Source organism: Thermobia domestica, chromosome 1 (assembly GCF_964235325.1).
Source record: "Thermobia domestica chromosome 1, izTheDome1.hap1.1, whole genome shotgun sequence".
NCBI lineage: Eukaryota > Metazoa > Arthropoda > Insecta > Zygentoma > Lepismatidae > Thermobia > Thermobia domestica.
The window spans coordinates 1,677,695-1,695,261 of NC_137454.1; the positions used below are offsets into that span (position 1 = coordinate 1,677,695).

Consider the following 17,567-nt stretch of genomic DNA (forward strand, 5'->3'; position numbering starts at 1 on the left):
TTCTTGTCAAATTTAAGAAGCTTAATACTCGGAGTTCCGAAGACTATGTAACATAGTACTTCCGTACTAATTGAAGTTGAGATGTACAGTAAAGAAAGCTGCATTTTCCGGAAAAGCCCGTCATGAAAGAAGTGCTCGGGAAATTCCCGCAATTGAACGCACAAAGCATCGAAAGTAAATACTTCAACAATAAAACTATTTATTTTACGCTGGAAGATATTTAATTTCATTTAAGACCTTTTGAAACATTTAATTTTTAAAATATGAATTATATCTTTGTTAATTGTCTTAAATTAATTTTCGGGAAAGAACCGTCTTGCAACAAGTGCTCGGGAAATTCCCGTAATTGAATGCACAAAGCATCGGAAGTGAACTTCATCATAGAGACATTTTGAAACATTTATTTTATAAAATGAATTATATCTGTTTTAAATTAATATATTTGGTATTCCTTGCGAACGTCACTGAGGCTCCTGGGATGGTTCGATCTATATTTGTTCGTTTGTCTGCCTGTACCACACCCATACACACCACAGGGTACAGTTTTCGGTCTTTCAAGTGAAAACTTTCAGGGTACAAGCTCAAGACACACTAAATTTGCTGTATAGATTTTCTCAGCATTCCAATGTAAAATTTCAAAATGGCGGCAATTTTTTCAAAACAGCAGTGAATAGAAAATTGTTTGCAAGTTGTGACAATGACAATCTTAAAATATAAATCACGTTTTAACACTTTTACCCCAAAGACATTGAAATATATATATATATAAAACTACATGGGCCCAGATTTTTTATTTTTTTTATTTTTTAAACCCTGGCAAAATGTAACTTGTAGGAACTCAAAATCGTAGTTCGCGCTTTACATGTTGCTTGGCTCGAAATCAAACTACGATTACCCCTTTGAAAACTCTTTCAATATTTTTGCTTAACGTCCCTCTGGTTCATCGACGATTTCTTCCGTGATGTTGAAAAATGCAGACTACATAGATTAACCATAGGAGAGGTGATGGTAGGAATGTGGACAGGGAAACAATTTGTTGTTTTTTTATTAAGAAATTATACATGTAAGAATAAGACGGAAAACTTCCTTGTCTGTAAAGTAAATGAACTTGAAAGAAAGAAAGAAAAATAAAAAAGAATCGAAATGTTATTGAGTTCAGTTCAAAATAAAATGTCCTAATGTTTGTAATAAAATAACATATAATGTATGCAAATACTTAACATTTTCATATATTTTTACAATATAGTAGATCAAGTAATGGAAGAATCACTCAGAGCAGCGGAATCTAATTTTTGAAAATGTCACTCTCTTTTAAAGAGTTAAATATTTTTATCAGTACCAAACAAAGTTTCATAATATCTAAGTAATGTACATATTAATTAATATAATTATTATTCTGTTGCAATCGAAGTAATGCTCTCTGTAAATATTGCAGGTACGGTCGTGTGAAGCCGGATATTGTGACGTATGGGTCTGCTGTTCGTGGTTCCAGTATTAAAGGAAGTTGCCGAACGTTATCTGGAACCAGCGTTGCTTCACCCGTGGTTGCTGGAGCTGTTACTCTTCTTGCCAGGTAAAGTGTACGGAACTGTATTAGTGGTTATCAAGGGATAACTAATGAGGAAGAAGGAAAGAAAGAAAGAAAAAAAATTCCACTTGATTTCTCATTTAAATTGAAATTACGGACTTATATATTAGTTCTAAATAATTACGGTCGAATAAGATTGGTTCAGTTGTGAGATATTGTTTGGTTGTTTGGCTGAAATTAAAGAAATGTTTCTCCATAGCTTTTAGAAACGTGAGTAATTTATTCTGTCAAGTCTTACAATTAATATTTTGTAATATAGAAATAAAGGGAGTTGCACTTCAGAAGTCACAGAGGATGGACACATCTGAATTACTTTGCGATTGAGAAATGTAGCTATATCATGGCTATTTCAATAGTCCATTGGAGAGCTAGAATAGGGACTTTTCACAGAACTAAATGTAACTGTTAAGCACCCTGTAAACTACAGCGAGCTTACTGATAGTAAAGAATTGGCAGCAAGGAAATTGTGCTTGGCGGTAGTATTGGTGTTAGTATGGATAGGAAATGTCGAACAGCACCCAGCAACAAAAATAGAAGACCCCCTATAAAGAATTACTAAAATAGAACCTACAAACTTGACGGAATAGAAGTGAAATGAACCAGCTAACATCAGAAGCAAAGAGCCTACAAAACGAGATGACTAATTTGAAAAAGAAAAACGGCTTTTTGTGGAAAAGATTAGGAGAATTGGAGTCAAAACGAGACTATCTGGAAATTCAAAGTAAGAGGAACAATCTGGTCTTTCGCAATGCGTAAAACATCTGGCATTGTGTTGAAATTTCTGAGATACACTAACAAGAAGAAGGTGTTAGATGCCAAGGCCAAGTTGAAGTTAAAAAAGAGTACAAACTGGCTTAAGGCGAAAGATGGTCATATCAGCGGCAGGATTTAGAAAAACAGTTAAAACCTATAAATACATAGGAGTTTACATATCACATAATGGGACTTGGTTCGACCAACAGAGAAGGGTGAAAGCTGTTAAAGAAAAAGCATTTTCACAACAACAAAACCGTGAATTGACACTAACAATATTCGATGAAATTGGCGATGTGTACATTTAATATAATACTGTATGAGTGTGAATTTCGGAGTACAAACTGTGCTGATAACGTAATTAATAAAGCAGAAACAAATTTCATAAAACAAATACCACAGCCGGCACCTAATAACACGGCTGTACTCGAAACAGGGAGATATCTCGTTAGTTCAGTCATAAAAATGCGGGTACTAAAATAGTGGATAAGTCAGTGGAAACAGGGAATGGAAGGGAAATTTTAAAATGATGCCTTGATTATCAAATGAGATAGATAAACTCATAGATAATTGCAGTGTTGAGACTCTTGGAAGAGATAAATATGATCTACTTGCTGGAGAAAAGAAACAAGAAGTCAAAAGACATTAAAGCCGATTGCCAAACTAAACGATCTTTGGCAACGTATGTTAAAATTAAAGCAAATAACGAGGCAGAAAAGATATCTTGAGTTGGGGAGGGAATAAAGACGTGTCGTAGCAATATTTCGAATAGGAGTGTACAAATGGAAAAACCCGAGAAATGAAATTGGAAATAGTTAATGTGAAAAAGTCGAGAATGAAATACATATTCTATTGGAATGTAATGTGCTACAGGAAGAATGTATCAGGTGGTGGGGAGGGGATAGAATCTATAACAAAAGTACGGAATTAAACGTAATTCTAAATTCAACCGAGAAACAGAAGCTATCAGTTCTTGCGAAATTTATGCAGTCATTGCATCGCCTACGTGAAGAAACCTTAAAAGAAGTTGAGAACAACAATGCACCCTCTATTCTACCGTAAGGGGAAAAAATGACATTTGTTTTGAATCTGTTGGTGTACCTATTCATATTCATTTGCATTCGTTGCAGTGTATGTTCACATTACGAGTGTATTACAAATTTGTATAATTGTATCATGGACCACAGGCCTTCAATGCAAGTGAATAAATAATTTAAAAATATGGAGAAATAAAATTTTTAAAATTATAATAATAATGCAGACTGAGATATTACGATCTTAACCTTTTTTCGTATATAAAAGCAAGGATAAAATGACAGTAACCTCGTCGTGAATTTGGTTTAGATTGAGGGATTAAACTATCATTAATGTTAGATTGATCTTAATATAGCAGCTCCCTATCCTCAGTGACGTAGTTTATGAGGGGGAGAGGTAAAAGTAACTGACCATATCTCCTCAGTTTGCCGATGTCATGCCGATGGAGTCTCTTACACTAGACTGTCTCAAGCTGGCTACGTACCCTTACCCTTACTGCCAGCGTAGGAAAATGTCGATGGGGTATGAAGAGCACGAGTCCATTTCCTAAAACCATAATTGTAATACTTTTCTGTTGGCTTCAACTCTCATTTTCTATTGTAGCTTTTTTCTTTCTGTCTTTCGAGTATCAAAGCTATTTTTACATTGAAATTAGAACTGAAGGTTTCCTGGTCTCGTAATAGATATACTTGTTTTCGGGCAATCAGCCAGGTGAATTCCGCGTTGTCCAACGTTTCGCGAACTGTCAACATTGTTCCCATCTTCAGGGTAAAACAGAAGCCTTTATTATATAGGTGCTGGCAGGAAGGGGCTGGAGTTTAATTGGTCAATAGCGACGTCGAATCAGCGTTAGTCTATTTCCTCAGTTGTGATTGGCTGGTTGACTAGGTTGGTTAGCAGGCCCTGATTGGTTTTGTATACGTTTTCTTCCAATAAGGGAAAGCCATATTTGGCTGAGTTGAAGACCGGTGTCCCTATTAAGGTTGCTGCCTTCTTCTAGTATTGCTATTGCTTCCTTCACTTCTTTTCCAGTAGCCTGAACACTTTGCTATCAAAGCTGTTTCATAGAAAGAGATGTATCCCTCAGTTATGCTGTGCTCTGCTAATCCTGATTTTTCTCCTTGCTGTCGTTTGATGTAACTTGACGCACTTTGATACACAACTGTTGCACTTTGTTAAACGCCTAGATATTAAAATATGTTTCCTATTGTTAGATCAAATTTTTTTTCTAGTTTTAAATATAGTCTGAATTACAGCAGTTGTCAAGTATCTTTTCTATGAATGTAAAGTCAATGAATTTTCTCCTCTCGCTAGTTGTTGCAGTTTTAAGTGTTTTGCAGTAGTCTAGGGTATCAGAGTAGTTATTGAGTTTTAACTTAAAATGTAGTATTTAAATTTTCTTCACAAGTGGCTTCTGTCAAGCTGTTCTTAATTACCGATCTTATTCTCATTTTATCAGCAGTTTATATAAAAGCATGTATTTTGTAGACAAAAGACAGAGCATTAACTGAACAGTACCTAATTATTCTCTTTATAATAATAATAATAAAATTAAATTAGTGTGATTAAAATTAAACTAGATAGTTTCATAACTTGATATAGATGATTGATGTGTTAAAATTCTACATAAAATGTCTAATGTGATTGTGAAATTATTTTTCAGTGGTGTTCTACATCGAGGCAATGTGATTAATCCAGCGAGTATGAAGCAGGCTCTTATGGCGTCAGCGAGGAGGCTTCCTGGAGTGAACATGTTTGAACAAGGACATGGAAAACTAGACCTTATTAAAGCCTATCAGATCTTAAACAGCTACAAGCCTCAAGCAAGTCTTAGTCCAAGGTGAGTAGGCGGCCGAACGACAATAACAACTTACTTGACATTGAATATGAAACCGCTCAAACTGTTGGTCATCAATTAGGTGGCTCAGTGATAAGGTATTCAGCTGTGGTGTGTGGGTACCTGGCTTGATTTTAGTGGGTTTTGTGATGGACAAACACCGTGTACGTGGTTTTTCTCAGTATGTTCCCGCTTACTCCTACGTTCTTCATTCATTATCATCATCCACCATCTCGTTTAGCCTGCACGCATAACGTGAAACATTTTTAAAGGTTATCAGAACTATTTTCAGCACTCGCTTGTATATTACCTCATGACAGATTTTTGTGAATTATATTTCGAAGAAAAATCGTTCTTCTATTGGCAGCATATGTACATGCTTTTATATGTATTTCTTATTACATGACTGATATACAGGTTGTGGCTAGAATAAAATTGGATTGATTTTGGATTTGCGGACAGCAAGCGCGTGAGGGTCAATCGATTCATGAGTATATACCATAATATCCAGCCTGTCGAATGAATGATTGCCAAGGGCGCAAGCCACTCATTTCCGCTGTGGTCTTTTGAACGAAGCGGATCGTGCGTCTGTGCTCCGTCGAAAAAGTGCTTAATGGAACAGCATATCAATGTGAAGTTTCTTTTCAGAATAGGAAAACCTGCAACAGAAATGTATGATTTGCTAAAGATAGTGTACGTAGGTGACTGTTTCTTACGCCCACGAATTTTTGAGTGGTTCAAACGGTTTAAAGAGGGGACGAAAAGTGATTACACCATCCGTATCCTGGACGACCTTTAACGTCGAAAACGAACTCAAACATTTAGAAAGTCGGCGATGTGATTCGAAAATATCGAGTATTCGAGTTGTTGCTGAAACCACAGGAATTGACAAAGAAAGTGTTCGTCAAATTTTACATGGAAGTTCTAACATGAAGCAAATGTATTCAAAATTAGTGCCAAGAAGCCTGACATAGGAACAAAAGGAAACTCGGATGAACATCTCTGTTGACATTTTGACAAGCATTGAAAGAGACTCTACATTCTTAGAGAGAGACTGATAATCCGTAACAAACTTTTTTTTTTTTTTTTTTTTTTAAACATATGGTCCTGAAACCAAATGATAATCAATGCATGCTTTAGAAGCAGGTCCGTGTTTGTATATTGTGCGCCCCTGTGCTCTAAATCATTTGCCGCCCCCGGCACAAACTTATGTCTCAAACAAACAAAGAAGCCATGATTTTGCAAACGTACCAGTTCTTGTTGAGTAGCAGTTTAAGTATTACAAAAGTTACAACATGATTTTAAATAGCCTAATTCTCTCAATGATGATTATGATGTGGAGCCACAGGGAGAGAGAGAGAGATTGATTGATTGATTTTAAAGCTGGGATTGGCTGACATCCATTGGTGGTCGTCACTGTGAAACACCAATAATTATTGGTAATAACTGATAAGTAAAATAATTGTTTACATTATTCTCCGTCAGTAATGGTTTAATAACATCTATTTTAATAATACAATACGCTTTCCCACTCTGTCTGTAGCGTTCAACTCGAGAACCATAATAGATAAAAACATACAATTTTAATAAATTTTAAAAGACTCAGAGAAGTGATTCAAATGATCTGTTCTAGGTTTCTGGGTGACACTTGTGAGATATGGGGGTGCAAAGTCCCCATAAGAATAACATGGGGCATTTCAAAAATAATCGAAAACGACCAATATTAGTGTTTACTTCATAGTTTCTGGGGTCGCTGAGATAAATAGTGACAGTTTTAATGCAATTCAACTTCAAGGTCATAGTCCACTCCGCAGGGAGAGGACGAGATTTTAAAAGTAATCGAAAACGACATATGTTACTGTTGAATTCATAGTTTTCGAGGTCTCTGAGTTTAACGGTATCAGTTTTCATGATGTTCCAAGTTTATCCTCAGCCGTTGGGGTGGGGATGGGAGAGAATGACTTTTTAAAAATAATCAGATAAGCTAGCTAATTAGTAACTACTGTAATTAGAGCGAATTAAACACTTTTAAATATTACTTTATTGTGAATCTTTAAAAAAAAAAAAAAAATCCAAAATTTTGCCGCCCTGTGCTCGAGCACAGAACAGCATTTACCTAAATACGGGCCTGATTAGAAGAGTTTGAGTTCCACACACCGCAAGAAAGCTGGAATGAGCAATCGAAATTGAAGGTAATGATGATTGTTTTTTCTTTGTACATCCCTCGTATTATGGGCACCCGAAAGTAAAACTATAAGCCAACATTACCGACTTAATGTGCCGATAACCCTTCGTGAGAGAGTAAGAAGATGACGACCTGATTTGTGGACAAACTAATTATGGACCAACACACTGCTTCTGCTCAGATAGCACTGTCAGTGAAGACACTTTTGGCCAAACATAGGATCCCTGTGTTAAATCATCTGCCATATTCATCGGATCTTGCTTCATGCAACTTCTTTTTTCTTTCTTCTGAAGGTGGTCAGCACCGACAGGAACCAACTTTGAGATAGTAGAATCTTTGAAAAGAAAACCGACAGATGTCAAGAAGATGATTTCCAAAAACTACTGGTAACACTGGTTCTAGCACTGTGTCGTGCAGGGGAGTACTTTAAGGAGGATAATGCTCCTGTTGTAGAAAATGATCGATAAAAGGTTTTGTAGCATCAGTACTTCTTCTTCTTCTTTTTTCCTAACCAAACCTCGTATTATGTCCAATTTTGAAAAATGTGTACTTTGTTGTGAAATTTGAGAAAATGCTAATAAACTTGAAAGAAAATGAACATGTAACATGTTTTAACAAAAGAGACACTGACCAAAGCTTAAAACTTTACTTTATTTTAAATTATAATTTGTTACTGTTTCGAACATTTATATATATGTCTGTATTTTCATTAATTTCGATCGTGTCTGAAGAAGGATATGCTAGATATCCGAAACAGTAACAAATTATAATTTAAAATAAAGTAAAGTTTTAAGCTTTGGTCAGTGTCTCTTGTTAAAACAATTAATCCAAAGCCATGAATAGTCTTACTATGTAACATGTAAAGCAAACTGCAAAATAATCACACAAGTTCCATGGTAATGAGCTGGTAGCTTACTAATCACAAATTAATGATTTGTAGATGTATCTAAGGAAATAACGAATGTATACATAGGGAAAACAATATATGTGAAAAATCCGTTTGTAGTTTAGTTGACATATTTCCAGCCGATGGAAAGAGTAAATATGGAATCCGCCATTGTTGTTATATATATATATATAAGAACATATTGAAGATAGTAGTTTACAAATATTTGATGCGTGAGGGAAGATGGAGATGAGTGTTGAAAATACGGATATGTGTTTCTTTCGTTTCGTAACTGATTGTCATCAGAGAAAGCAAACGATTCAAGTAATATTTCCGACCTATTCTACAACGTATGTTTGTTATTGTTAGGGTAGCTTTGGCAAAGGTAGTGTAGTAGTATATTTTGAAGGCAAAAGCTTAGTCTATGTAAGTAGAATGAAATGTCTTGTAGTCCTTTAAAAAAAATCAAGTTTTCACTTTTTTTCTTCCTCATTTGATCTTCCAAACTGTCAATTTTTAAGTTTTTTCTGCTGCTTAATAAGAATAAAATTTCTGTCGATGTTAAAATCTTCGTTTGCATTATGATTGTTCCTAGTGTATATATATATTTCCTTGGTTCTTTAACTACTTCTTTATCAGTGCTCTTAATTTCTTCTCATCTTCAATTTCATGATTACGTATTTCAAGGTTTGACTGAGTCCTTCAATATGCTCTATGAGACTATAACTGTAGTGACATTAAGAGAGTGATATGGAATCAACTAGGCAGACGATAAATGGCTTTCATAAGTCACTATTATGAAAGCCTCAGGCCGATGTACAGGGTGTCCGAGAAGTCCTTCCCTGATTACAGAAACTGATAACTCAGGCTAGAAATAAGATAGAAATATGAAACTGGTGTTGAATTGTTTACAAACTATAAAAGTTTTGGTCACATCAGTACACTTCCACATGAGCACCCTTGGTAGCACATCTAGGCGATATTCAATTTCCATCCACACATTAGCCAACATCACTGGAGGGATCGATGCAACGACTGTGGTTATTCGTTGCTGCAGGGTTTCAAGATCTGGTACACGTGTTCGGTAGACCTCATCCTTGACATAACCCCATAAAAAGAAGTCTAATGGGATTATGTCAGGAGAGCGTGGAGGCCAAGCTGTTGGTCCATCACGACCAATCCATCGCCCAGGAAATGTCGAGATAGGCACGGACGTCCAAACCCCAGTGAGGTGGTGCACCGTCTTGCTGAAAAACGACATCGGGGCGAAACTGAAGCAGCTGAAGAACAGCATACAGCTGCAACATATCCAGGTACACTGCAGATGTGATGGTATCCTCAGCGAAGAAGAATGGCCCGATAATTCGATCGTGCAATAACGCGCACCAAACATTCACCTTTGGACTTCCTCTTGTGAACTCCCTGACCTCCCTGGGGGGTTCTGAACCCCAAATGCGTACATTATGGCGATTCACTACTCCACTGACAAAGAATGTCGCTTCGTCGGAAAAGGCAATTCGTCTGAGATAACCATTATCGTCCGCAATACGTGATAGCATTTCGACCGCAAAGTCATATCGACGTGTACCATCGTCGGGCAACAAGGCCTGAACGAGTTGCACTTTGTAAGCACGAAACAATAAACGTTTGTATAAAATGTCATGGATAGAGCTTTTTGGCATCTGTAATTCATGTAAGGCCCTGCGCACCGATTTCTTAGGACTTCTCAGAAAAGACTGCCGCACAGCCTCCACCGTGTCTGCTGAGGCTCTTGGTCGACCAGACCTCGGAAGGTCAGCAACCGACCCTGTGTTCTTGAACTTCTCATACCAGGCTTTAATGCTCTTGACATCAGGTGGAGTCCTCCCAAATGTTGTCTGGAACTGTCTCTGCACCGTGGTTGGTGATCGTGTCTCATGGTACCACAGGACACACTGTGCCTTTTCCTGGTTGGTTGGCATGGCTTCTTGGGCTTCTTACTTACGTACTACAAACCTAAAATAAACAAAATTGAGACTTGGTAAAACAGAACAAACCTAACACAGACAAAAACTTTTATAGTTTGTAAACAATTCAACACCAGTTTCATATTTCTATCTTATTTCTAGCCTGAGTTATCAATTTCTGTAATCAGGGAAGGACTTCTCGGACACCCTGTATAACTGAAATCTTTATTCCGTTACTTAAAACCTAAGCTTTATACCTTCAGTGTTTTTTTTTTTTTTTTTTTTTTTTTTTTTTTTTTTTTTTTTTTTTTGTAGGAGGCTCAAGACATCAAAATTAGTGCCAGGAAGAATATTCGCACACATCTGAAAAATAAAAATAAACTGCTGAGTGTAGGAAATACCGTATTTACTCCATTCTAAGAAACACTTTTTTTTTGTCGGTCTTTTCCCTTCAAAATCAAGGCGCGTCTTAGAATTGAGTTAAGCAAATTTAGGCCAGATTAGATGGAGTTCTGTCAAAAATTGCTAATCCCGTTAGTCACGATTCTCTGAAGAATGTGTATTTTGTGTGTATGAACAGAATACAGAACTAAAATCGTACATTTTACGCGAAATAATAACCTTATAAAACTAGCCCGCAAACCAGTGGAAAATGAGAGAAAATAATCATTCTTGTGATGAATTTACGACAGCGGAGATTTTTCCTTCCCCTCCCACATAGCGTGGTTTTCCTAGTCTTCCTTCGTTTAAAGAGCACAAATAAGTGAGTCACACATCTTGAAGCATGACAACTGATAACAAAATAAGGAGTAAAAATGCTGCGAATTCAGGAAGTTGGAGGCACAAACAGGTTTGGAAAAGACGGGCGGGGGGTGGCGCGAGTGAGTGAGTCATTGTTTGGGAATGACAACCTGCTTCTCCGAAAATTTGCAAGTGCAGTTTTAAAGTTAACGTCTTCTGGCGTCGTGACACGTTCGAAAACACTTGTTCGTCCGTGATATGGCTACTATTTATTCCTCGCCAAGAGTGCGTTTTACATTCGAGGATTTTTTTTTTTCAATTTTTCCTTCAAAATTTGGGGTGCATCTTACATTTGAGTATGTCTTAGATTCGCGTAAATACGGCAGTTTAGTAAGCTTAATTTTACAGCTTAATTTTAAGATGAAATGACTATATTTTTCTTAAGCCTTAACGTAGAGGTTAATTTATTAAAATATTAGACGTCACTTAAAAAAAAAAAAAAAAAAAAAAAGAAATTTAGAAGTATCCACTGATACTGAAATCACAAGCATGTGAAGAACTTTTTGGCTCATCCTTGGAAGAGGATAGTCACTCACGTATCGGAAAGTTATTTTTCTTTTCTTCTTTTTTTTTGTGCTTCTAAGTCTACATAAGATAAGTACTATTGTAATCTTACATTACACCATCTCAAAATACTCTCTGTTCAAGCTACACTAACAATTATATTTTATCTGTGGAATCATTGTCTATGCAGTAATTTCTATTTGGATTTTATTCCAGTTACATCGACCTCACAGAATGCCAGTATATGTGGCCATACTGTACCCAGCCCATATACTATGGGGGAATGCCCACCATAGTGAACGTAACTATCCTGAATGGGATGGGAGTTTCAGGGAAAATCGTTGGGAAACCAGAATGGCATCCTTATGTGCCTCAATTTGGACAGCATTTGGACATCGCTTTTTCCTACTCTGATGTTTTGTGGCCATGGTCTGGATACTTGGCGATTTCCATCGCTGCTTCGAAAAGTGCTGCTAGTTGGGAAGGCATCGCTCAGGGCCAGGTGTCGTTAACCATCCAGTCGCCTCCAGAAGATGGGGAGAAAGAGCCGCGAAAGTCTACCGTCAAATTGGCCATTAAAGCTATGATTATTCCTACGCCTCCACGCCAGTAAGTAGTAGTATCATTCTTTACATTTTTTTATTCTTCACCTTCTTATAGTATTCTAAAACATGCTGTGTGTTGTCTGGCGGAAGACTTGTATATTAAGGAAGAATAATGGTTAGATAAAACTTACCCCGTAATGTGTGTGCCTATAAATTTCCTAAACTGTTTCGACAAATGCACTTGACTCTTAACATACCAAGGAAGACCTACGCATGTGTTGAAACAGGAAAATTACTCAAGATGCATTAAACGATATGTTTAGTTTAACTGCTAATAATATGCGCTATTTTTATCCTTTATACGGAATTTGAAAAAATATTCAAGTTTAAGAACCTGTTTGAAGAGCGTTATGTAACTCTTCATTGCTTCAATTTTATGAGGGAGAGTCCAAAAATAAGTTTCCCCTTTCGTTACCGCCGTGATGGCAATGACTCCGGATTGTTACGGGGGATGAAATGTGTGTGGGTCCACTACTTCACCCCCGAATCTGTTTCCGACTTTGAAGAAGACTCTCGGCGACAGGCGCTTTGAAATCAGTGCTGAAGTCTCAGAAGCTGTTTGACGCTTCTTCCGTATGCAGAGCCCTGAATTTTTTCTGGAAGGATTTTGAAGCTCATATAGACAGCTGTGACGAATGTCTCAATGTACGTGGTACTTATGTGGAAAAGTAACGGTACGTCTGATCTTGAATGCCACATGCTATTTTTGGTCTTGCATCGCCACTCGAACTCCCCCTCGTATTTGTAAAGATAAAATTGCGTTGTAAAGCTGTAAAATAATTTAAACTTCCTGGACAGTTGGGGAGTAAATTCATATTCAAGTTTTATGTGAAAATACAAGAATTTTAGGAATAATCCAAAAAATGCATCAACACATTGCAATCTTGACCAATAAATAGTTTTTGGGTCGGGGCAACAAAATTTTTGAACGGCCCCTAAATCGAGTTGTTGTATTTTTTACGGAATAAGCACATCATACTCAGTTAAGTGATAGTTTGGGTTTGGCTACACTATATGTACTTCTCCAGATATGAGGCGTACAAGAAAATTTTTGTTTGAATGAAATATATTGGATTTTTTGGATCAAGGGCCACAACATTTTTGAACGCCCCCTAAATTGAGTTTTCGTTTATTTTATTTATTTATTTATTTACTTATTCTGAGTTAAGTGATAGTTTGGTTTTGGTTACACTATACGTAGTTCTCTAGATATAAGCCTACAAGAAAATTTTTGCCTGAAATATATTGGATCTTTTGATCTAGTAATTTTTAAAACACACTCCTTTGTGAGCTGTAACACTAGTGAATTTAGTACAATTCTAGTTTATAAAACAGTGAAATAAATTTATAATAAAATTAATAAAATTGAGAGCTCCAGCGAAAAAAAAAGTATCAATAGTAAAACTAACCACTTCTTCATATTCATTTTATGTATTTATTTATAAATATTTCAAGTACAGATCTATGCCCATTTTACATTGAAACAATGTAACAAAGTACATATACATTTACAGAGACTTAGTTTGTTTCTAAAATAATTTTCAGTCAAAAATATCAACATCCGACGATAAACTATTATACAATGATGTCAACCTGAAATATAAGGAACGTTCTAATATAAGGAACGTTCTAATATAAGGAACGTATTGATAATCTGGGTGTTACAACGTATGGCAGCGAATAAGGCGAGAAGGTACACGAAAATCGATAACTGAGACCAATAATTCGGAGTTAATTTTCCCATTGATAATTTTATGGAGAAGCAGCAAGTCTGTCACCATGCATCGCGTAAGTGGAGTCTGAATATTAAGTTTGTGTAGGAGCTCTGTTTTATTAAGATTACACACTGAAGGAACTCTTTGTTTGACAACGGTAAGAAAAAGCTTAAGAACAGAATCAAAACGGGATAAGTTTGAAGCACAGGCCATATTCCATATCGGTGAGCAATATTCGATTTTAGGAAATATAAAACTTTGAAGAAAATACTGAGTGATTTGAGATCGCGAATTTCAGTAAATCTGTAAAGAATGCCCAGCACTCTCATAGCCCTCTTCACAGTAACAGTGATGTGATCAGCGAATGTAACTTTCTCATCAAATACTACTCCGAGGTCTTTATGTGTCACAACTCTTTCGATAGGACTGTTATTAATACAATATCTGTCATAAATTTTATTTTTCTTCAAAGAAATAATAAGAGTACAACATTTTTGAGGGTTCAGTTTTTACATTCCAAGTCTCACAGTAGTCAGTACGTTTAGCGAGAATATGTTGAAGTCGTAAGGCATCGTCTATAGAAGAGATGTTATGGGAAATTTTACTATCATCCTATGTAGATTAGTGCATTTAAAATCTAAAATAGCGTTGTTAATCTGCTGCCTAATGTGTGAAAGAATAGCTTTTCATTATTTGTCATGACTTATCATATTTGTTAACAATCTTACAAAAGGTATTCTAACAGAGGTACATTTTGTTTTTGTTTCAGCAAACGAATCTTGTGGGATCAGTACCACAACTTGCGCTATCCTCCGGGTTATTTTCCTCGTGATAATCTTCGCATGAAGAACGATCCGTTGGATTGGAATGGGGATCATATCCATACAAATTTCAAGGTAAACTTCTGTTTTTAATGAATTACAGGTAGGGACACAGGCATTCGGGTTGTTCGCTCCCTGAAAGTTAAACTAGATAATTAATGTGTAAACTAAATAAATGTGTAAAGATAAATTCATTGAAAATTATAATATTACTGATTCTGTGTTATAGGTAATATATGAAATATGTGCACAACATGCATTAAAGTCTGTGAATTCCCTGTTGGGGGCGCGGTGGCTCAGTGGTAGAGCGTTCACCTCCGGTGCTTGCGGTACCTGGTTCGATCCCAGCTCGCGCCGTGTGAACTTTGTGTTGGACAAACACCGTGCTCGTGAGTTTTCTCGGGGTTCTCCCGTTTCCTACCACTTTCTTCATTCCACCATTTCACTCATTTCTCATTATCACCGTCTCCTTTAGTCTAACCGGCATAACCGTGGGACGTTAAACTTAAAAATTTCATTTTTGTGAATTCCCTGTATAGTAGTTTCTAAAATAAGTTTTCAACTCAACATTTCGAAATATCTGTACGGTAGTAAGTTTGATTACGAAGGCAACTGAAGAAGTCGATGTACTTATATAAAGACTGCGGTAATAGAATTGAGAAATCGGATTGTTACATTTAGATAGAATCGATTCATTATCCAGAGTAGTTGTTACTTTTTAAAGAAACATTTATTTTCTTGTGAACAAGTGTCTGCTGCAGTTAATATGAAATCTTTCACAGTGATAGTAAGTGGAAGGAAATCAGTCAGAAGTAGGAATGTATAAAATTGGCTTTTATAGAAACCGCAAACCGGTTTCTGGAGAAACCGATATTGACATTTCAGTGAAACCAGTTTTCTGTAATAATAATAATAATAATAAAAAGATTTTCATCGAAGCCGGTTTCGGTTTTCTTCAAAAATCAGTTTGGTTTTTTACCGAAACCGTTTTCATTTTTCTCCAACAGTTTCAGGTTTTTACTGAAACCAGTGTGATTTCCTTCCGCCAAAGCTGGTATCCTTTTGTTCTTCTTGCAGTTCTCATTCCCAAACAAGTCAACCGAGAAACAACAACAGTTGTTAAAAAACCGAAACCGGTTTCCTAGAAAATCAGACCGGATTTTCTAAACCCCGAGAAACCGATTTTTTGTGTCCAGTATTCGTGTCGTGAGATTGGGACGAAACTGCCAGAAATGCTTAAGGAGTTTAGCCGCAAGGTTCAAACCTCAGGTTTCTCGACTATTAGCCATTTATACACACTTGTTTGTAAATGAACTCAGCTACAAATTTTGGTGCTGATCGATGCATCTTGGTGTGCTTTAAGGACATGTACCAGCATCTGCGGAACAGTGGCTACTACATCGAGGTGTTAGGCTCTCCTTTCACGTGCTTTGATGCATCACAGTACGGGACGCTGATGTTGGTAGACGCCGAAGAGGAATACTTTCCTGAGGAACGGTCGAAACTTAAAAGAGATGTGGATAACGGCCTCTCACTGATCGTGTTTGCTGATTGGTATAATGTTTCTGTGATGAAGAAAGTCAAGTTCTATGATGAAAATACCAGGTAAGGATATAATAGTGAAGCTGCTTAGTTTTTTCAATATTTTTTGATTGTATAAAGCAAGTCATACATAGAATTGCACATTGTTACAAGAAAATCCTTTCGATTGCTTTTGTAAGTAAATTAATATTTCTAGTTTTGTGGAGAGTAGCATGTGTAATGAACATTATCATGATTGAGAAGGTTGTTTTGATTCACGCATTGTATCGAAAATTTCCTGTTAGCAGTTGTTGGAAGGCCAACATGATGAGTCATTTTCATTTTCAGACCATCTTGAATATTCGATCAAAGTTACAGTGGTTGACATTAAAAGTATAGCTGTTCATAGAAAGAAGTTTTCAGAATGGCTTGATAGTACCTTGGACAAAATTTAGTACTTTCTTTTCATTTGTTAAGTACAATAGGGTAAAACAAAGTAGAGAGATAAAGTAGTAAGCTCCCATTTAATGTGTGTTACGGTTATGGTTGTTAGGCAGAAATTGGAAGCGATATCGTTCATGTACACAAATAAAATACAATGTAAACCTTTATAAAACTAAAGAACAATAAAATCCCGATAGGAAAAAAAAAGTTATTTTTGATTTGGTGCAAAGATTACGTGTTTCTAGATTTTTTAAAAAATTTATTATTTTCCTTAGACAATGGTGGATGCCAGATACTGGTGGTGCCAACATCCCTGCTCTGAATGAGCTGCTGTCTCCGTGGGGAATAGCGCTGGGAGACCAGGTGTTCGAAGGAGATTTCTCATTAGGTGACCATGAAATGTATTACGCTTCAGGCACCAGCATCTCGCAGTTTCCAGAAGGAGGGCTTATTATAACGCAAACGCTTAAAGATCAAGGTGAGTTGTACGATTTACGATTTCAATCTAGTTTGGGACTACGTTGTCGTTAGCTGTTAGCTCTGTATCAGTAACTAATTTACCCGGAATCCCCGTTCTTCCCGTTAAGACTCTTTGACGGGAAGTTATATTATCAAAGAGTCTTAACATTTTAATCTCATTATTGGTAATATCGTCTCAGTTTTGGAAGATGTTCACAGTTTGTTTTTGTTTTTGTATTTCTGTTCCATAAAAAAAAAAAAAAAAAAAAAAAAAAAAGTCTGTGAATGTAATTATGTAAGTTGTCTGAAAGATTTTCTGTGATTGTAAGCATTTTGTAATTGTATGTTTTGTTGTTAACACAACACATTGCATCGGACAGCGTTATATAAATTATGTAAAATTTAGAGTGCTGACAGGATGCTCAATCTTTAAGAAGTATTGGTTAAGTAAGATTTCTTCAGAAAAA

The 17,567-nt window shown here is 36.3% G+C and overlaps 1 protein-coding gene across 5 annotated transcripts in view; it reads left to right on the top strand.

Annotated features, from left to right (window-relative positions):
- S1P (membrane-bound transcription factor site-1 protease) overlaps positions 1-17,567 on the top strand; it is an 86,712-nt gene that overhangs the window by 25,774 nt on the left and 43,371 nt on the right. For all 5 annotated transcript variants that reach the window (XR_014130964.1, XR_014130965.1, XM_081754394.1 and 2 more), the window contains 6 exons: positions 1,436-1,573; positions 5,040-5,216; positions 11,752-12,144; positions 14,625-14,751; positions 16,040-16,281; positions 16,917-17,119. Coding sequence is in view for 3 of the 5 variants with exons in the window: in XM_081754394.1 (XP_081610520.1) it covers positions 1,436-1,573; positions 5,040-5,216; positions 11,752-12,144; positions 14,625-14,751; positions 16,040-16,281; positions 16,917-17,119 (1,280 nt within the window). In the remaining 2 variants the exon portion in view is untranslated. The remainder of the gene's footprint in view (positions 1-1,435; positions 1,574-5,039; positions 5,217-11,751; positions 12,145-14,624; positions 14,752-16,039; positions 16,282-16,916; positions 17,120-17,567) is intronic.